General features: G+C 46.0%; 1 protein-coding gene across 2 annotated transcripts in view; it reads right to left on the bottom strand.

The window, feature by feature from the left end:
• SAMD4A (sterile alpha motif domain containing 4A) overlaps nucleotides 1-22441 on the bottom strand; it is a 214799-nt gene that overhangs the window by 30231 nt on the left and 162127 nt on the right. The window contains exons 4-7 of one of the 2 annotated variants that reach the window (XM_081049869.1): nucleotides 21753-22016; nucleotides 10050-10159; nucleotides 7716-7802; nucleotides 807-1140 (exon numbers count right to left, since the gene is read on the bottom strand). In XM_081049869.1, the coding sequence (XP_080905995.1) occupies nucleotides 807-1140; nucleotides 7716-7802; nucleotides 10050-10159; nucleotides 21753-22016 (795 nt within the window). The remainder of the gene's footprint in view (nucleotides 1-806; nucleotides 1141-7715; nucleotides 7803-10049; nucleotides 10160-21752; nucleotides 22017-22441) is intronic. The other variant, XM_081049870.1, reaches the window with a different exon arrangement.

Genomic DNA, 22441 nt, shown 5'->3' with positions numbered 1-22441 from the left:
AGGTGGTGAGGGAAGGCGACCATGGCCCCTGCTGGCCATCAAGCTACTGGCATTTCAGCTTCAAGGGATGCCACAAGTCGTCTTCTCTGAGCCAGAGTTTTGTGAGATTAAGTCTTTTTTAGGACGTGTACCACAGGGAGTTTCTTACTGCAACCATAAGACCATTTCTTTTGATAAAAACCTGGTTCTTTAAAATAGTCTGAAATATTGAACAATAAAGAAGAAAAATTGTTTCCTTTTCCCAAAAGAAAAGTACAGACATTCACTGCATTTTAAGATAATCAAGATTTCCTGTGACACACCCATCACACACAAATGATTCTAGCACTCGACCTTGTCAGGATATGTGCCTAAGGGTCTGCACCACGGGGAAGGTACAGGGCAACCCAGGTAGAAAGGGTGCTGTTACCGAAAGGACCACGTGTGAATTCTATCCAGCCCTACAGATACACACAGCATAGCTGTGGTACCCTGTACGGGCAGTGGTTAAGAGCTGACGTTAGCCTGAGGGTCCAAGGCCCAATGAGCCCTTGACTAGGAGGGCCCAGCATGCCCTGGTTTGAGGGCGTGGGAGAGAAAGGAGACAGGGTTAAGGAAGAGGCCTCTGGGGGGTCAGAGAGATCTGAGTTCAGATCCAAATACCTTAAACTCTCAAATCCACACTTTCCTCCTCTGTACAATGGACGAATGACATCGACTCTGGCAGTTTATCCAGCACCCAGGGGTCAGCCCTCGGGGACTGGTAAGTAGCTCTGGTTAATGGTGTTGAGGGAAGAAAAGGGAGAGGTGGCAAAATCAGGCCCTACCTTTGCCCATGACACGTGTGAACTGCCCAGGGAGGTCACCCTCCGGCAGTGGGGCGACAGCCGACTCCCCGTCACAGCTGCTCAGCTGGTGTGGCTGGAGCCCGCCGCTGGCCCCGGCTGAGGTGGTGGCTGTGGTGCCAGGGGCCACGGCGCTGTCCTTGCAGTCGGGGCTCTGGCTCTCGGGGCCCATCAGTGAAGGTGGGTGCAGGGCCTGGGGCTCCCGGTGGCGAGCGTCTGGGGTGGTGCTCGGGGAGCTGTAGGCCTTGATGGGAGTCAGGATCATTTGGTGCAGTTCCTGCAGTGGGATCCGCAGGTTGCCCCCCTCAATGATGTCCTGGATGGTCAGAGGGAGAAGACCTCCATTAGGGTGTCTGCCCGGCCCTGCCCGGCCCTGCCCCATCCCCAGTGGCTCCCAGGCAGGACTCCCAGCTGTGGCCCCTTCAGAACGTTCTTTGCAAAAGCAAACATTTTCATTTTATCAAGCGAATATTAGCTCAGGAAGAAAACTTGGAAAATACCTACATGAATAGTGAGGTAAATATATGTCACCTAAAAATTCCACTAGAGATGCTCACAGACATGATTTTGGCCTATTGCCTCCCCTGGCTTCCTCAGTGCCTTTTTATAAAATGCATTTATACCGTTTACAGTCACACACTTCAGAAGCTGTATGACAAAGTGGGTCATACGGTGGCTTCCTGTCCTGTGTATGATTGGTTTGGGATGAAGGAACCTGATCGTGTACACCTTTGTTCTGTCCGCGACACAGGAAACACAGGGTAGTTGATAAAAGCACAGACTCTAGGATGGATACTGGGCATTGAAGTCTGACATTGCTGTGTGACCTTGGGTAAATGACTTCACCTCTCTGTGCTTCAGTTCCTCTGTGTATAAAATGAAGATACCGATTGCAGCTGTCCTATCAGGTGGTTGTGCTAATGTTAGTATTAGTATTAGTAAAGCTGCGTGTCAGTGCTTCTTTATCAAATTAGTGAGTATGTGTTGAGTGCTCCCATGTGCCAGGCACTGGGCTAGGCATGGGGATATGGTGGGACCAGCCTTTAGGATTCCCTCAGGGAGTTTATATCCTACCATGAGATGAATAGTCATCGTGCTAGAGACAGAGGTGCAGGCCAGGGCTGCTGTGAGGGGAGGCTCTCTGAGCGGGTGACATTGGAGCAGGAACCAAAATGAGTGTGGGCAAGAGGATCCTGGGAGAGTGCCCCAGGCAGAGAGCATAGCAAAGGCACTGAGGTGGGAGGGACCTCTAGTGTGTGAGGAACAGCAAGGAGGTCTGAGGTAGAGCAGGTGGGGTGAGGGAAGAAGGGTGGGAAAGGAGATACAAGGAGCCACAGGGGCCTGAGCGTGCAGGCCTGCAGGCTGAGGCAGAGACGCAAGAAGTTCTTCTAAATGAATGGGAAATCAGGGAAGGTTTGGAGCAGGAGCATGCCATGTTTTAGAAGGATCATTCTAGATATATGTGTAACATATATATATGTATACTATAATGTATATCATTGCATTATGTATATATATACATACATACACACACAACTTCATAAATTGGGTCCTTCTGCACCTACAATTTGATATACTGGGCATTATGTATTAGAGAAAGGAATGACAGTTGATCCAGACAGACGTTTATCTATGTGCCAGATGCTCACAGAGGGGCAGAACAGGTCAGACACTTGCGGCTGGAGGTCAGAGCCTGGGGGTCTTCCCTGGCATGGTGGGTGGGCTTTGCCTTCTGCCACAGTGCTGCCCAGGGCTTAGACAGCAAACCTCCCCCGGGACCCTGGATGGACACTGACAATCAGGGCCCTGATTACTAACATAGATTTAGTCTTCTGAGAGCCCGGAATAGCACGGACATAATTTTAAAAGCCTGAAGCCTGAGTACCAATCCATTCCCGGGATCCTCTCTTACCAAGAAAAATTGCTTGAGGATGTGAAGGAAGACAAGCCCATGGAACATGATCAATTCACCCAGACTTGCCAATCAATCAGTCGGAAAGAGGAAACCTGAGGAGGGCAGCCTTGGACAGGCGTGTTTCAATTCTGGACAGCAAAACTCCAAGAGCCCAGCCCCATCGCTGGCAGGAACCTGCTTTGTTCAGAGGGTTGGAAGCAGAGCGTGAATTGTGCCTTAGCCTAGTTGGCACCCAGGGTTTCTGAGGGAAGTCAAATGCTAAATAGCCACCAGAATTGTCTTAATCCTGGCCAGGGCCACTGTCCGGCCCACTTTAGGGGAGAGAGTCCATTGTTCTTTAAAGAAGAGGGGTTTCAGAGAGGCTACTCCCTCCTTCTAAACCTGGCAAATATGGCCACGGTGAGACCAGCCCGCAGCCTGTCCTGACAAGCCTGATGCGTGAGTCGAGTGTTCCTGATCATTCCCAATTTTCCAGCTGCCTGGACTAGACCAGTCCTTTCTCAGAATCTCATGCCATCATGTGACTGACTGGTTCTTTGACTTTCAGAGCACCATGGACCTGGTGCTCTGATCAGGGAGGGCACATGGAGGTAAGGTAGCTGGCCCATGCCAGGACAGCACCTGTCACGTTTTCTGACCCAACTATGTGTCAACAGGGGATCCCTGCCTCGAGCTCCTCCAGTTCCTGCCAACCACCCAACAAGCAACTAGGGCGTGGGAGGTTCTGACCTCCTTGTCCAGCCCGACCGAGGAGGGGAAGGGAAAGGAGAGAGAGGGATGAGGCTCCCCCATGAAGGCAGAGCTGGCAGCCTATCTGGGGGATTGCAAGCAGCCTGCCATGCCATCCCACATGGCAGCTACCCCAGGGGTGAAAACACATGCCTGTGACACCATCAACTGCCACCGAACCCTCACCTGCTCTTGTTATGTGGCAAGAAGGCTTCTGTAGTTACTTAGTGATGGGGGAAGGAGATTTTCGTTATGCTAAGAGCTGAATTCCTTCTAACAGGAAACACTTCCCTCACACGTGCCCCAAATTCAAATCTGATATGCTGGGGACAACCACACCAAAATGGAAACCAAAAACATAATGAATAATGTTGCACACGCTCTGAAAATCTAATTTACAGGAATCATGCAGAGTTTTGCTTTGCTTTCCCCCAGAGACTTCAAGTCACTGTCTCACTTAACTGCCAGCTTCCATGGGGTGGCACAAAGACCATCAGGTCACATTCCCGACTCTTCCAAATGAATTCCAGAAGTCTACACTGAAGTGCCCAAGTTGACAAGAAAGGTAGGAAACTGCCCAAATGGGATTCAATTCAGTGCCCTCAACTGGCTGTTGGAATTGATTCTCCATGCTGACAAAAATAGGGACTCAACCTAAGTCTCTATTGATCCTCATACCATAAATATAATCCTGCATTATAAACACAAAGTGGCAAAAATGAAGCTGTGCATTCACTAATGTGCCAAGTCAAGGAGCTTATGTGAGAGCAGGGGCTAGGAAGGCCGCGCCACTGTGGCACAGCTGGCAGCTGAGGCACGCACAGCTCAGGACGGACAAGCAAGAAGGAAGCCACGTTCGGACCATCCCAGCCGTCCAGCCTGGCTTTTTAGGTTTTGTTGGAAGACTGGTTGAGACTTTCGTGGGGCATGTAACAACAGTGAGGTGGAAATCATCTGGGAGAGCGAGTTTTGGCAGTCACCAACCCCGGCACTTTCGGTAGGTAACTGTCCGTGGTCCCATCCTTCTCTTTGTGTGAGAAGAATTTGATTTCTCACGCAATAGACAGGACTCCAGCATTATTTACCAAACATCAGCTGGGCCCTACCAGGAGCCAGGCGCTGTTAGGCACGGGGGATCTAAAAACAAACATGACAGAATCCTTGCCCGAAGAAGCTTCCAGTTGCTGGGACCCATGAGGTATGAGTGTGCTGCCAGCACAGGGAGCTGTGGGAGCACAGGAGTGTGTGTAACTTTTTTCTCCATGCCAGGGTCGCAGGCTCAGAGAACGGTTCAACTTCAGTTTGGAAGTCCGTTAAAAAGAATGGGGAATGAGAGCATGTGGAAACATTTTCATTATTAAAGAGAAATGTTGAAAAACCTGCCCCAGTGACCATTCTATTCGTTTTTCTTTTCTACCAAAAATCTTCAGAAGTCTACACATCTTCACCCCATGCCATCAGCACCCATTCAAACTCACTGGTTCATGGATTTTGGATTTGGTCTCCTCCCAGCTCCCTGAAACCTTTCTTATCATGGCTACCGGTGACCTCCTGATGGCCAGTTCCAGGGGGCAGTGTTCAAATGTGATACATCTATGGCACCCAGGCCCAAGCCCCCTACAAATGCCTGGATTCCTGCTAGGTGTCTTCGCTTATCCTTCACCCTCATGGCCCCTGCCTTGGCTCAAGCGCCCACCAAGACTGGCTATAGGTTCCTAACGCATCTTCTAGCCAGCACGGGCCCGTCCAGGTTTCTTTCCTCACCACTGCAGAGTAGTGTGTTTAACCCAGGAAGACACCCCCACTGGCCTTGGTAATGACATTGATCACCCTAGGTTGTGAGAGCTCTGGCTACACGTCTGCCTGTCACAATGCACATCCCGAGTTACTGAAGGCAGGAACGATGTCTCACTCACCATTAGCCTCCAGTGGACAGGGTAACCTGGTGCAAGGCAGATGCTTAGGAAGTGTTCAGTAACTGAGTGGATGCAGCGACTGCTGACTGTGAGCTAGCCACGGGCGGGGCCCCAGCCATCGCCTTAGAAATCTCTAGGTTCTATGTGAGGTAAGAATGCTGTAGGAGGCAGGAGCGTGGCGACAGCATTTCCAACAGCATAATCAGCTGAGGATGTCTGGGAATGCCAGAGTAATGGCTGATTTCAGTCTGTCACTGGTAGCCTAAGTGGCAACAGGTTATGGACAATCCCCTGCCTCCAAGAACAAGAGGACCCAGGTCCCAGAGAAGAGAGAAGAGAGTGGGGGACTGAGTCCTAGGTGGATGCAAGCAGAGATTCACCCCCACCCCCCAGGCCATCAGCTCCTGAAGGACAAGCACACAGGTACCTGAACTTGGGTTCTGAAACAAGCTCAGCATGGTAGTTTGACAGACACAAGTTTTCCTCCTCAAAGAAGTCAACCCGAATAAACTCATTATTACTTTCCTCTTACCCATTAGCTACTCTCAGACTTTGTATTACATCTGTCATCTTTTTAACATTCCCATTCCAGTGAACCAGGGAGAAAGTGTTTTGGTGGAGTCAATATTATTCCAGGTGTGAAATTTGGGACACAGAAAATGTCGCTGACTTATCACAGGTTCCACAGGAAGTCAGGGGCATGTTAGGGCCATGCATGCTGCCTCGCTGCCCTTGTGTTTCCACACACATATTGGGCCCAAGGCTGCAGGGAATACAGCATCTGTGTCACTCAGGTGGGTGCGTTTCCTCAGTGACAGAGGATATGAGTGAGTTCCTGAAGGGCGCTCCTGAAATAAGGGGAGAGGGGTATCACGCTTGCACCATACTGCTTAGCAATCTAATCCATATGCAAAATGTCCTGTGTATTTCCTAACAGATAAGGAGAAAACGGGCCTTTTGACTGTTCCCTAAAAGAGAACAGTTTCTTATATTAAAAATGGCAATAATCGCTCTGTTAGACAAGCTGCTTGGGAAAGCAGTTAGCATAAAACTATGAACAACAACAATAACCTCGAGTTCAGTTGCGCAGGTTACTGTCATTTGTGATAAACTAATTATGAACAGACCTTTCATCCTGGGTGTGTATGTGAGTAGCCACTCTCCATCCAGAGGTTTTAAAAGGAGCCTTCCTTATAAAGTAACATGCATATTCTATCAATATGTATTACTTTATATTTGACGTACTGGGCATTACATATAACTTTAGATATGGCATGTAAAATTAGACACACATTTTGCAAATAAGTTAAAAAAAACACCCTCCCATTGCATTAAAAACGTTTATGTGCTTACAAAGCTTTCATTAGCCCTACCTATCTCAATACTTTGTTCCCTTCCAAAGGCATTCTGGGATAACTAGAAGAGGTTACCATTCAAGCTATGCAGGCAGCAAGTAACTACAGAACTTCCCACCCACCACTCCCAACCGCTTCTCAACAGCAGTGCACAGAATCCCAACTCTGGGGCATGAGCAGCACGGGCTCCGTGTGTGAGGAGCAAGGCCTGCTCTCCTTTAGACCTTAGATAAAATCGAAAGGTCACCAAGTCCTAAAAATGACACTGTTACCAGAGTGATGTCTGGATACAAAGATAGGACGAGAATGTGTTTAGGCAGCATACAAAGGGGGGCAGCAGCAGCTGATACCTGTGTTAAACACTGGAATAAATTCTTCAGCATTTGGCATTTTTGAGACAGTGCCAATCAGAATCATGGGGATCTATTCTGTTGTTAAGCTAAAGTCTGAAATTATTGTCTGGAAAGCCAACTACGTCCGTCCGCCAAGCGATTTTGATCCCCTTTTGTCAAAACCTGGAGCACACCTGTTGGTGGTTGACACTCTGCGGGCAGCTTTCCTCAAAACCAGATCCTCCCTTGGGTGGACGGCAGGAATGAAGCACATCTGCGTATTCCATGCCTTGTTTGGTCAAGATTTCAGTCTCATATTGTGGGCTGAACCCCTTGCTAATCTCTACAAATGTCTAAAAGGTAGAGGGGAATACATTTGACAGCACGTCCTCAGCAGTTTGGGACAGCCAGTCACAGGCTGCCTGGACCCAGGGAATAAGTACATTTCAGCAGTCAGGTTACATAGAAACATGAATAACAGGGAAGCTCCACTTCAGAATCACTTCATTTTTTCCTAACTTTGGTGAGGAAACAGTGTGACATACTCTATAAAGTTTGCTAATGACACTTTCAACTGAGAAGTGTCCTTGGTCCATTTTCCTGTGATGAAGGTGGAAATGCTCCCTCGCCCGGGGATAACTTACCCTTTCCAAAGACTTCAGGAGGTTTTGTCTTTCTTTGAGCTTCTGAATACTGATGACAATTTTGTGTCTTGCACCTTTGGTAACATTCTGTAATTAAATAAAAGTTATATTTAAAAACATGTTTAAGAATCAGCTTAGAGACTCTTGGAGGCTATTTAAGTACTTTACTGTCTGCTTTGTTCCTACATGTTTGTGGACTAGTAAATACCCATTTGTCTTTCTCTTTAGTACCTGTTGTCATAAATATCTTCTTCCTAAATATTTTAACACTATCTGGCTACACTACACATGCGCCTGTATCTTTTAGCTGTGACCTTTAGGAGAGAGGTAGAGCGAAAAAGAGAGAGAGCGAGCGTGTGCTCTAGAACCACCAATAGTCCACCCAGCATGAAATTTCTTCATGGTCTTAAAAGATCATTTTTAAGTCACACACTTCTCTTCTCCAGGTTTACCATTTCAGTGCCTCCCAGATTCCCTGAAGTTTCCAATCCCACATAGATACTCTTGGCTTTCTCAAACCGTTCCTGTGTTTCCTATCTTGAAAAGAAGTGAAGTCCAGTATAGGTCTCGGCTGGTGTCATACCACACAGGCAGTTTTTGTCAGTTCACAGCCACTCTTTGGTTTTCATAAGGAAAACGTAAACCTATAATTTTCTTGTCATTAATTCACAGGTAAATAACTAGGATTCACATTTAGAGTTGTGGATTTTATCTTCTTAACTTTATAGCAATGATGAGCCTAAGGATCTATTTAATACTTGTTGACTAAAGATAACTGCAAATTTCCAAATATGAGGTCCTTTCTCAAATCAGGTCTCTCATACACACTTCTGGTGACTTCTGGCAACTCTTCATAGAATTCTTCTTAAAAAAGGAAAAAAAATTGGAACACCAATGACATCTCCTTTACCTAGAAAAATTAACTGGTCAAGTGATAACTAAATTCACTCTCAAGATGACGCACTGGGGGCATATTTCTGTTTAGCCTTGACTTTGAGTTCAAGTGAATAAAATTAGTCTGAAAAGTTTGTGCTGGCCTTTGGCTTTGCTTTCTGTGTCAATTATTTCTTGTTGTTTTTTTTTTTTTTCTCAAGTCAAACAACTGATGATTTAGATTTTTTTTCTAAACTCTGACCCAAACACAAAAATGCTCTGAGAAGCAGTTTTCATCAATCCCAGGGATCTCAAGGAGCAATTGAGATGAAAAAAGCAGTGGGAAAAGTGTTAGGAAGTTGAAATTAGTGCCTTTCATTCTCTGAGACTATGCAGTGACGTTGGGTTTTGTCTAGCATCTCAATACTGGTATTTGGCCAGGCCCGTAGAGGTTAACTGAGGGTACTGAAGTGCAATGGGAATACAGTGATCTGTTGGGAGGTAAGCGTCCAGACCAGCTATGCTCCAAAGGATACAATCTCCTCTTCCTGCAAGGGAAATACTATTAGCTTGTTCAGACCATTAATTCTTTTAAATCACTGCTCAAAGGAAACTGAGGTCAGTTTGAAACATGCAAATAGCATTTTAAACAAGGGAAACAAAGACATCGGTCAAATCTATTTACTCCAGCACAGCATGGTAGGAAAGAAACATGCTTAGTTTCAGGGGTTCTGTTGACTGGCCTGGCCTTTGGCATTCTTGGGGAAAGATGGCTGAGAAGGAAGGAGGAACTTCGACCTTCATGGTACGCAGAAGGGAAATGAAATCTGAGACCGTTCTCAATGATTGTCCCATGTTATTGAGGTGGTTAGAAGAAAAAAAATGTAGTACAACTTACTCCAACCACAACTAAGACCAGTCTGTCTCAACATGTTTTTGTACAAGTGTTGGGAAAGGTCTGAGCCATGACCTGGTGCTTCTACTCAATAATTACTAGACCTTGGCTGATTTGTAACCAGACTGGACAATAGACAACCAATTGAGCTGTCATTCCCCAAATAAGCCCTGGTCACACAGAGGGAGGGAGGAGGAAAGGAAAGCAAAAGCAGAACACAGACTCTTTGAGGCCTTGGTCAAACATTACCTCTTCTAGGAGATGACATGGATTTCTCCCTAGCACCCTTGAACTTAGTGAGTGTACCTCGGTTACACTTTTTTCATAAGAGTCTATCTCATTCCTATTTGCCCTTGTGGTTATCTGCTTGCCTTCCATCTCCTACTGGACCCTGAAGGCAAGAACTGAGCCATACTCACCATGGAATCAATGCACCTGGCAATTCCTCAAAGAAGGCAAGCTACTAGGAGGGTATAGGTATGGGTCCAAACAAGGTCTGCCTTGGACTTGAACTTCAGTTTCCACCTGGGGCAACGTCTTAGTGAATAGAATGCTGAAGCACATACCTGAGCCTCCAGCTGGCACTCAGTGAGGGCCATCATTTCCTCATAGGTCATCTGGGAGAACAGCGCAGCGTACTTGTGCAGGCGGAGGCTTTTTAACCAGGCTGGAACATCTGCGGTGCAAGGTGTGCGAGAGATGGGGAGAGAAAGTGAGAGGGAATGGGAACAGATGACAAAAGATGTGGGAACAGAGAAAGAAAAAAAGCGGATGGTCAGAGGGGAAAAAAAGAACAAAAATAAACCTTTGTGTTACTACTTGTTTAATTTTGGCAGCAAATTATGGACTTAGACATCTTGGCCCAGCCCTGAGATTCTTGATTTAGCCCTGTTGGGTTCCCTTATTGCACATTAGACCAGGGAGGTGCTACCTTTGGCTCCACGGGCTTCAGGGTATATAGGAATTCCCTAAAATTATATCCCAATTGGTGAATATATGGATAGTTTTCTGGCAGAGAAACATCCATAGCTTCTGTAAGATTCCCACAAGGGTTCATGACCAAAAAAGTGGCATGGAACCACTGCATTAGCCAGACGACTGACTGCATTATTGATTTGGAAAGAACTGACTTAGAATTTTAAAACTACATGTAATAGCTCTTCATCCTCAAGATAATTTCTTTCTAGGTTCAGTGCAGATCTCCACATGCTGTTTCTGCCACTTCCACAGGAAGTGACAGGAAAACCAGGCAGCTGTAGGTCCCCAAGGGTGGAGACGCCGTCATTGTTAGCCTGACGTATTTCTTCTGCCTTCCTATACTCCAGAGGGAACAGGGCATCCAGGACTCCAAAACTATCACGTGCATGCGTGTGTGTGAGTGTGAGTGAGTGTGTGTGTGTTTGTGTGTGTGTGTGTGTCTGCTGACCATTTCCCCAAGCTATATAATGTATCTGGATGTGTCTCTGACATTTTCCTTGAATGTCAACCACAAATATACCAGGACTTGAAAAATCCAAAGATTGGCTAAACCACAGGGTAATGGAAATTCCAAACGCATCCGAAATAAGCCCCAAGTTTGGGATTCTAGAATTAGGAAAATTAAATAATAGTAACTGTATTGAAAATCCACAGGAGAACTATTACCTTGCTAAGTACAACCAAAAGAAAGCACTTGCCCATGCTCTTTTAAGTCAGAGATTTTGAGCTGATAGGATCTTTGAAAAGTCTCTAGAATCACCTTCTCCCACTCCTGATTCCTTCTACAGATGGCAAAATTAGATCATTAATTCTAGATCACAGAGTAAGGATGTGGTGAAATGGGGACTAGAACCAGGTCTCCTGATTTCCAGCTTTTACTTACATTGTATCAACTTCTTGAAAAATAAGGACAAAACAGCCCAGCAGTGGGAGGGCTACATAAACAGTGACTACAAAGTACTTTGAAATGCTGAAGCACTGGACAAATGTTATTCATGTTTTCTATAAAGTATTAGCCATTATTAACCATGATGATCGCAAGATACTATCACTAAGTGCTTTATTCTGAGGCACTGACAGAGATCACAAACACTCCAAAATAAGTGGAAACCTTCCAATTCTTCAGTGTCTAGAATAGTTACCTGGGATTTATTCAAGAGGCCTGGCCTTCCCTGAAATCAGGCCCTGCCTGTGGGTGAACCAAACCTAGCCTTAGGGAATGTGGGTATGGGGATAATCTCCTGAAACTCAAAGATATAGGAGGGGAGGATAGGTCTGGTAAGGTTACTTCTTGATTTGCAGTAACATGAAGGCCAAAGAAGGAGAATTTCTGGAGAAATAGAATTGGATATCCAATAGCATTTTAAGAACAGATTCAGTCATCTCAGGCAAGAAATTACTTGGTTCTGGGCTGGGAGCCCTTCATTCTACTGCGACAAGTGGAGAGTCCCTCTGGGACCATTAACCACAAAGAGGCAGGGCTTCCCCAGGCACATAGTACCAACCTCCTACAGCCTCCTCACCGCAAACTGCGATTGGTTCAAGAGTCCAGGACATGCCAGCTTAAGAGGTGCTTCCTCCTGTGACATTCTAGAGCTATTTTACCAGACTTTATTTTCCACCATGTTTTTTGTTGCTGTTAAAACAGTGCTCATACGTCTGCAGAGTGAGCAGCAAATAACTACAGCTCCGGCTTTCAGACCAATGCCATATTACAGCTTTGTTACCAGGTTTCCTGTTCGCTATTTACATCTTTGAAAAGCCCCAAGTCACTGCTCTGAACACTCAATGATCATGACTCAGAGAAGTCTGGGTACCCCAATGCCACACTTGGGCACAATTCATCACAGAAGAGTATGGAGTAACCTCATTGGCCAAATTTTCACCGGTGCCCTACAGCTTAATTATGCAAAACCCACTGATGATTAAACACACAGAATCCTGAGGTACTAAATCACGTGGCAGACTGGGTGCTTTATAAGCCAAGGTGACAATATGGTGCTTTAAGAGTTGGGGAGAGTGGGGTGCAAGTCTTGGCTTGGCAAGTTTCAGTTCAATCAGTGCTAGTTTCTTTCTATAAAAGTATTTGACAACCAGTACTCCCCTGATTAGGGGAATGGAAGAACCTGCCTCATTCATATAGTCAAAATGCAGGCCATTGGGAGCTGTTTTCCTAGAAAAGGTTCCTACACAACTTCAGAGCACGGCGAGTTCGGCCTTCCTGGAGCGTTATTTCTGGATATGTTCCTGGGAAAGGCAAGCTCCCATTGGCTCGATGTTCTTTGAAGCAGACACATGTTGACTCCACCTGTACAGCCAAATCTCGGTGTCTAGCTCAGTGCTGTCTGCCTAAAGAGCTATCCATCCTGCAACATGAACTGATGAACAAAGAAGAGGAAATTCCAGTTCTTAAGAACATAGCCTACTAACCTTCCCTCCCTGGCTGGCAGTGAGGCACCTTACTTTGTCAAGGATTAAAACACAACACCATCAAAAGTAAAACAAACCAGAGACCTGAGCACCTTCACTATTTGACTCCTCCCATGTGGGGAATTCCAATGACCTGGATACTAGATTCTGTAGATCGTTGGCCAGGGATGAATTTTACCTAAAAGCTTGGGTCCTCTCGCATGGTCCAGATGCCACATGAGTACCACCTAACATACCGTGTTTCCCTGAAAATAACACTTTACTGGAAAATAAGCCCTAGCATGATTTTTCAGGATGAACCCTAAATATAAGCCCTCATGCGTCTTTTGGAGCACAATTTAATATTTAAGACCTGGTCTTATTTTTTAGGGAAACACAGTATAACCTCAGACCTTCTGTCTTCATTCTGCAAAACTGTGGCTATGGTTGGAAGACACAGAAAAGCAGGGGAGAAGCAGAGGTATTTCCTGGAGGAGCTGATATGTGGTCGAAGACATATATGGCTCCTGAGCCCCCACCTCTGACTGGCACACAGCTGTTTAGCTTCATCAGGGTTGCTTCTGACAGACAAGCCAGTGGAGGTCCCAGGCTAGAAAGTCACTCTCTTATCAGTGAGAGAGATAAAGATATTGTGCTATAAGCTGGGATGACTTCCTTGCCAAGTGTGGGCATACTGATATTTGCTCACTCAACATTTACTGACTGCCTACTATGGGGGCCAAGCTCTGTGAAGTCATGTCCCTGCCATCAAGGAACTTTTAATCTGGAGAGAATGGCTGACCCCCCCCCCCCCAAAAAAGAAAAATTGTAATAGTTGCAGGACAAGTGCTAAGTATTCAAAGTTCTAGGGGGCATGGAATAATGAGCATTTTGATTTGCCTTGGGAATGAGGGATGGCTTCATAGTAGCAGCAATCCTGGAGCCACTGGACAGACCATATTGAGGAAGCCATTCCAGGAAGCAGGAACAGCATGTAAACAAAGCACACGGCCAAGAGAGCATTCAGGGTTGAGCAAATACTTGCGTAAAAGATAGACAATGGCTAGACACGAGGTAGGGGCAAACAGGCAAGGGTCAGGGGATTGAGATCTGCAACGTTGAAACAAAGAGAGTGGACTTCATCTTGTGGGTTTTGAGAAGCTGTTGAAATCTGAGCAGTAGAGGCACAGTCAGGTGAGTATGTAAGAAAGAAGGTGACTGTCAATGGAAAGGCTGGACTGGAGGACGGTGAGAGTGTGGTCAGGAGATGAAATTCCAAGCCCTTGGAGATGGCTTGGGAAGGCAGGGCAGAGAAGGAAAGGATGCAAATTGACAGTATTTGAAAATCAGGGAAGATAGAGAGTAAGAGAGAGAAGGAGACCAATTAGGATGGCTCCTCTGATTCAGGTTTGGTGAGACAGAAAAGGCCGGGGAGCAACAGGTGTAGGGTGAGAAGTGAGAGGTGGTGAGCTCCACTTTAGATCAGTTGGATGTCACTGCCTTCGGTCATCCAGGTGGAGAAGTCACCAGCTCAGGGTCTCTGAAGAGAGGTCTGAATCAGAGAACCAGTCTCCTCCCCAGTAGCACATGGTGGTTGTTTTAGCCATGAAGTGGGTGAGAGCACTCAGGGAAAGAGATGGAGTGAGAATAGGGGAGAGCCAGAGTGGAGCCCTAGGACTGCCAGGCTTTTAAGGGAAGGTGTGAGAAGAGGAGCCCGTGAAGAAAACTGAGAAGATAAGGTCCAAGCGTAGGAGCTTTCTGAGAGAACGCACCACCATTCATGTGCCGCCATGCCACAGGGGTCTGCCAAGTTCCTTCTAGACCTTTTTGCAGTCCACAATGGTTTATCGTCTCATGGCTATTTTTTTTATAGTAGTGCTACACCCATCTTTTATATGGTCTATATTTACCTTTTGGTCTTTACCAATGCGATCAAGTTTCCAATTATGCTGACTTCCATTTCCCTTTTAGAGTTTGGATGAATCAGCCACAGAGAAGCTTTGTGGTGCATACAACAGCTCACACAGAAGCTGGGCTGCAATTAGAACTCAGGCAGCTTTCCTCAAATGCCTGCTGTGGGAAGGGCTGCGAATACCAGTCAGATCAACAGCCCATACAGCACCTGCCCCACCAACAAGGGAGAATACTGGGACCAAGTGAGAATACGGGGACCAATATTGTTGAAGGGCCCGATATGGGAAATAACAAAAAGGGAGTAACAAAAAGGCATCCCTGGAAGAGAGAAACATGAACAGCCTCATTTTCCACAAGAAAAGAGGTGGTGGTCAACTGCGGTGGTCCTGGTACCTGCAGCTGGAAGAGAAACTCTCATTCACCACAGAAAACCAGGCTAATCTCAGACAACTCTTTAAGATAAGACCGCATCCTTCGTCTTTGGGGGAGAGAAGAGGAAAGCCAACTGAGGGGTAAGAAGGGACTAACTCTTCAGTGTTGAAAACATTCCTTTCAAAAATGAAGAGCAGAAGTCTAACAACACCATCAAGATTACTGAAGACTGTCTTTATTTTTGGCCAGAATAGGGAGCCCAATTCTGTTCCAGCCTTTGAGCAAAGGAAAGAAGATGTCTTGATCTCTGGTCCCTGTGGAGCTATAAGCGTGCTCCTGCATTCTGAGATGTGTCCACGGTAGCCTCTGGGAGGGGGTACATGCTTGTGGGGAGCATGTGTAGGTCGCAGGAGGCACAGAGATGGCCTACTTTGGGGTAAAATACCCACTTGGGAGGATTAGATACAAACAGAGGGACTACATTTTTCCTGGTACTTTCCATTAGCTATGACATTCCTAAGTGATGTTCTAAACACAGCCCGCTTTGCATTGTTAAATAGTGGCTGGGTTCCACATCAAAAGCTGCCCTCTGTGTGCCGGCACAGTCGTTAAAGCACGTCATATGCTTGGCAAGGAATGGTGTCTACAAGTCTCAGGACCTTTAGGAGTTGGAGGAATCTTAGGGATTTGCTTTTCAAAGACATCACAACTCTCAGCCTATCTGAGAAGAGACAGTGTCAATCTGAGCCTATTAGGACCTATCTGTGCAGGTCATATGTTGGCATTTGGAAATAAAGAAAGTAAAGAAAATTTACTAAATCTTGGCCTTTAAGTTAGAGGAATTCAAGACAGTGCCTAGACAGCCAACATTCAGAAAACAGTGACTCGTTCCCATGTCAGCCATGCTGAAGTGTCCCAGACACACAGGAAGATGTGTCACTCCCACTCTGTCACTCCCCTGTATGACCCTATATTCACAACCTTTCTTACAAAGGCTTCTGATGGGTTCTTTTCTCCTAAAAAAGATCACAATTCTCAATAACGTTTCTAATCTCATTCTGGGACAGGCAAAGATTTAAAGGTCTACATTTCAAAAACAACTCAAAACCCCAAACTGGCTATTTCAGAGTAGGCAATACATTTCCTTTGCTATGGACAAAAAAACATTTACATAAGTTTCATCTAAGAAAGACTCCTTAGAAAAGGCAAACTGAGCATATTTTCATAGTCACTGGTCTCCTTCTCTCTTAACTGCAACGTTTCTATCAAGGTTACTAGAGCCAAGGCTTCCTTTTTACCTCTATCATATCTGTACACAAACTATAAACAGCGTCAGTTACCTCTGTATTTTTGTACTAACATAATGCCACACATCATAAGGATACCCAGTGAATGTCAATTTGTAATGGTAAGGCTGAAGCTCATATCAAGAGAAACTGACCCCCCAATTTCTACTCCTCTTACACTGATAACTGCGATGAGAAAGTCATGGACCTTCACACTCTTAGGAGCCCAACGCTATGGGCTTTGCTACCAGAAATCTGGAGTGGAGTCCCCCACATGAACTTCACTGAAGGTAAGCATAATGCTTAAACTGTGCTGGCGAAGAGAGGATCCAGGGCTCTTAAAAAGACTGGGCCAGATACACGGTGCACAGTATCCTGGCTGGCACACCTCCACGGGAATGTTCTGCGGGTCCCCACACTCACTCACCCTCCCCCATGCTGTCCGCCTCGTCTGTTTCTTCTCCTATATACTCTTCGCTATAGATGACACCATGAGCTATGCAGATGTCCCAGGCAGAAACCTGGGCATCATCCTAAATCCTCCCACTCCATCACTGTCTACATTCCATTAGTATACATTTATCTCAAAGCAGTCTCCATTCTATCTGACCAAGATCCCACAAACACACTTTGGTCTCCATTGTCACTGCCGATTGCGTCGGTCCAATTTCATTTTCCTCCTCAATTACTGAAATCTTCTACCTTTCAGCTGGCCTTCCAATCCAGGATCCCCTGTCCCTTCCTCACTTTGATTTATCCTTCACACTGCTGTTGGGGTCCTATTTCTGGCATGCAAATCTGAGCAGGCCATTCTACTGCTGAAATTCTTTCAATAGCTTCTACCAACGTCAGAATACAAGCCAAAACCCTCCGCAAAGCCTAGTGTCTGGCTTTCCCCTCTCCAGACTCCTTTCTCATGTGCCCTTAACACTCAAGCCATAGGACCTACTTGGTCCAGCTGTCTCATCACCGTGCTTTCACACACGCTGTTCCCTCTGCACAGAATGCCCTTCCCTCACCTTAGGTATTTGACTAACCTGTAGTCATGCCCTGGGACTCAGCTCCAGGCCGCTCCCCCTCTGGGAACCTGCCTGGGTGCCGGTCCCTACCTCGGGCAAGTCTCCAAGACAAGGTGTTTTCATAGCTGTGCACCTGCATCACATACCTGTTTGTTGCTCACGTGATCGTGAGTCCCTCGAGGCAGAAACAATCTTGTTCACCTCTGTCTCCCCAACAGCTAGTCCAAGCAAAGCCTCTCTCAACAGGTGCTCAAAAAAGTCAACTGATTTCAACGAGGACACAAAGGAAACCCGTCAATCCACCTTTTTCCCCTTCTTTCTGCTCCCATATAACATGGCCACATCATCCATCAATAGCCCTGGCCTTTTGATAAGTCTCCAGTTGTTAGGTTTCTGCATTTCAGAGGACATGATGCTAATATGAGGGTAAATGTGCTTATTCTACCAGTGGATTTCTCCTCCCTATTTTCTCTTCTTTCTAGGAATTTAGTGGAATGTCTTTTTTTTTTTTTCCCTCTTGGCCACCCAAAGGCTTTGTGTGAGAGAAGAGGTAGGAGAGAACGTTCCACCCATGTGATGCTGAGGGACAGGAGGATATTATAAGTGAGTACTGACTCAGACTCAAGAATCCTTCCCCTGGGATAAGTCACAGTGAAGTTTTTGCAAAGCACAAGGACAACTGAATTTAGAAACCACAACCAGTATATTTAGTCCAAACATGTATAACCAGTAGCCACCACAGGCAATGTTAAAGGGGGAAACTTTCATATTCCCATTCAGATTCTCACTTCTGTGCATTAAGTTCTCGTGGAGTAGCCGATCCCATTCTTTCCTTAGCCTGAAATATTCATCTGAGACCCCTGCCCCAAGGGACAGGCAAGCTGTGCTTCAGAGCTGACTTAAAACTTCAGAATACGTATTTACTATAAAAGGAAAAACAACGCAAAGCAGGCAGATGATGTTAATCCTCTGAGAGCAGGAGTTGGTCTACTTGGGAGAGAACTTAGTGACTATCCTTGGCAGGGAATGCTGCCACCAAGACAAAAAGGGGTTGAGATCGGTGTTTGTGAAAGCATAAAAAGAGCAAGAATGCTGGGCCGTGAGCTTTATTTCACACTTTTGACCCAAGAGGCACATTTCTGAGGGACAATTCATAGCCAAACCTGGCTTCTCTGTCTAGATGAAAAGGAAGGAATGGATGAACGCAGTGTTTCAGCACGGTATGCACAGCTGTTGGCAAGCACGATGAATTCACACTAAATTAAACTCAATTATGGTGACTTTTTATTCTTTTCGCAAGGTGTGGGGTGAGTACTGACATGCATCCCCTGGAGATTTGGAACTCCTCCAATTTCTACTACAGATTCCTTGTTGTTCTAGTAAACGGGCCATTTAAAAATTAGAAAAATAGCAATTAGATGATGGCATCCTGAGGTGGACCAGCACACAGTGTAAAAAGGGCTGTCACTCCTGCCAAAGCGCCTGGTCACAAGAAAGAAAGGGATGTGGATCCGAAAGGAAGAGCTGGCTCTTTTTAAAAGCCCTTCATTGGATGTCATATTTCATTTCTCAGAAAGTATGAATTAATTTGGAAGTTCAAACCGGCATCTGCTCTTGGACCAGGGAATCCAATGACACACTCGGGACAGGCTTGTTAACGGCTGCTCTCCGGCACTCTCCTGGGAGGCCATCTTGCACAGTCTGTGACAGTGGCGGCCTGAGCAGTGGCCACCCTATAAGACATATTAAGGCGGGGCTGGGGGAGGGGCACTCGGGTTTCCCAAACACTGGCCCCTGACTCTGGAATGCTGTTTTCAGGTGTGGACATTTCTACTGCATGACTTACACATATTGGCTGAATGGCAAATATACTTTTCCCATAAATAGAATCCTTTATTGCCTCTCATGCTCCTTCCTTCAAGTATGTATTGCCCTTTAATTTGCTAAGGGTTTTATACTCTAAACACTAATACAACTCTTTGGGAGAAGTATAATTCAATAGGTCAGCAAAAGGTGGATACACATAGAAGAGAGTCATCCAGTCACCAAAGAGCCCATTTTATGACCACAACCCTTGGGCCAATCAAGAAAATCTTGGACATTAGATCTTGTCTGGGTCATTTTCTGATTGAAGAAGTTCCGAGGAGACAATTCTTATCAATTCCAAAGGAAGGAATCAAAGAAGCTTATACAATATGTGGGATATCTTTTGAACTTTGGAATATAGGACATTTATTAAATTTTTATCTCATTCATTTCTCTTTAAAAACGTGCACTCTTTACTCATTTCTCACCTCAGAATGCCAGCATGCCATCAGCACACCTTTGCCTACTTTGAGAGAATGCCTAAGGTGTGCAGAAAGTTCCCCAAAACAGAAGGAAGGAAGGAAGGGAGAAAAGAAGGAAGGAAGGAAAATAGGAAGGAAGGGAGGGAAGGAGGAGGAAGGGAGAGAGAGAGAGAGGGAGGATCAAATAAATAACGCAAAAGAAAAAAGAAAGGGAGTAAAAGGAAGAAAGAAAAGAAAAGAAACCAAACTTCCCATAACCAGTGCATGGAACCAGCATTCCTCTCTGAGAGAGAGCTGTATCCTGGTGAACGGCTTTCCCAAAGGACCCTCCTTACCCTTCAAAGGCCAAGGCCTCCTTCCCACAGCTACCAATTAGAACCACACATACACTTTCTTGGAAACACGCCATCCAGACACTCCACTTCACTTGGAAAGAAGCTGGTCCAGCGCAATGGCTGTCTCTGCCCGTCCTGGTCCCTCAGGTATCTTGATGCCCCAGTGACAGATGCTCTGATGGCTTACCAAAGCATGGCCGGGCCTCATCTGCTTGCTACCCATCACCAGGGGTTCAGCAGCCTGAGCACATAACCATGTAGCATCAACTCAGAAGTGGGTTTTGCTAGGTCTCCAAAATTATGCCAAATTTTCCTGAAAGCTGTGGAAGACAACACACATCCCCCTCCATGCCAACATAAACCATTGTTTTTGTTGCCTTTTAAGAACCTTTAAAGACCCATTTGTATCACCAGAGGACAACATCAGGACATATCCCACTCGCTCTGGGCACTCAGCACAGGCCCCATCATGGGATGGGGTGGGATGGGGAGGACGCAGGTCTAAGCAGCCTGACAGGAAGGGACGCACAGGGAAGCAGCTTCATGTCAGCTTCACTCCTCTTAGCTGACACGGTCCATTTTTCAACCTGGTGCTCTCTTATAATTGGCACCTTTCTGGGCAGCTGTGGGTATCTCTGTGCCAGGATTCCATGGCAGGGAGGGGACTTGGTACAGAACCTCCGATGTCAACATTGATCCTTTTCAAGGAAAAGATCAGAAACAGCAAAACCTCAGGACAATTAATGCCAGCAAAGAGAGTGCTCTCAGAGCCTCCCCTCAGCATTAGAGTCCTAGAAGCACGACTAGTTATTGTTTTTTCATCGAAAACTTGTTATTAGTGTGTCTCTGACGAGCATCTTTCTCTAAGGACTTCCTAGCTCTTGAACAACTGGTGTCTAAAAATACAAGAACACACGTATCCTCCTTGAACCTATCATGGGTAATTTGCAAATCTCTCTCTCTCTATATAAGTATCTTTAGAAGAGGGTAGATTGACAGGGCAATACAGGAACACTTATTTATGCTGCACAGAAGGCCTTTATCACCTATATGCAAATCTGTTATCAGGCTTAAAACACTGTCAGAGAGTCTCAGTGGTATTTTCATGTCCGTTATACAGATGCAGAGGAAAAGGTTGAAAGGTTTCTTTGGATATCAAAGGAAAAGGGAGAGAAAGAAAGAAAGCACTACTACAGTTCTGCATTAAGAGAGGTTTAATGAAAGATCCTGTGGTTTGTTTTGCTGAATTATTGACAGTTCCCTGGCCATGGCAACACATGACCCACAAGGTAGAAGTCTGGAGCAACTCTGTCTTTACAAATAGGGCAGACTGAGGAAAGTTCGTGCAACCAGCAGATCCTATCAGCGTTGGCTGTGACTCATTTGTCTGCCAAGTCATTGCATTTAAAAAAAATAAAAATAAAGAGGGCGTTGACCTCTCTTGCTCTAGTTCTTGCTTCCCAGGTTTTGGCAAGAAGCCCTGGAAGGGAAATCCCAGCCCTTTCCTCCTTGGTCAATCCTGGAGCTCTGCAAGGGATGGATCCAATGCATAAGCCTGGGGAGGGGGAGGGGCTCCTTCTCTCCTACTGACTCCCTCTCTGTTTACCATTCTGACTCCAAATAAAGGGAGGGACTCTATTCCCAGTGGTTTCTCGTTGAGTCACTCACCTTTCATACCACTACCTTCTTCTTGGAATGTGTTACGAGCAGTGGTCTGATCTTCTAAGTGTTCACTCCCACCACTTCCTGAAGAGGCTACACTGCTTTGTGGAGACAGGGGGGCATGATCGGATGGGAGGCACTGGGGTCCTCTAGCTCGCAAGTCCTCATGAGACATCCATCCATGTCCTAGAGGCTGGTTTGGCACATTCATGGGTGGGGTAAGGGACACAGATCGTTTCAAAGGGCTGTGGTGTGCCTGGCCTGAGAGAACTGGAAAAAAAAATAAAATGAAATAGGTTATTCCCCCCCCTTTAGCCTGGGCCACAGAAGAACCCATAATACCCCTGAGAGATGCCACTAGCTGTCTCACAACTCCATCGGTGGTCACAGAGGATGAATACAGGCCTTGCCTGGTCCTTCCCTTCAGGGTGGCTAAAAAGGATGCTGTGTACATCTTGGTGGGTTGGGTTTCTCCAAGGAGGTTACACCTGTAGTGCCCACACATCTGACCTTAGCCTTTGTGGGATGGCATCTAGTTTTAGCTCTAAATAGAAATCAGGATTCACAGCAGCACGCCCATAAATCAGGGGAGACTTGACAGCCTGGCAAAGTGGCTATCTGCCAAGAGTGAAAAGAACATGTGCTGGACAATTTTTTTAAGGACACAAAAAATGACATTAGCCATGTGGTTAGGG

Source organism: Rhinolophus hipposideros (assembly GCF_964194185.1).
Source record: "Rhinolophus hipposideros genome assembly, chromosome: 5".
NCBI lineage: Eukaryota > Metazoa > Chordata > Mammalia > Chiroptera > Rhinolophidae > Rhinolophus > Rhinolophus hipposideros.
Note: the sequence above shows the minus strand (reverse complement) of the source record. Positions and strands in the feature narration are given on the sequence as shown.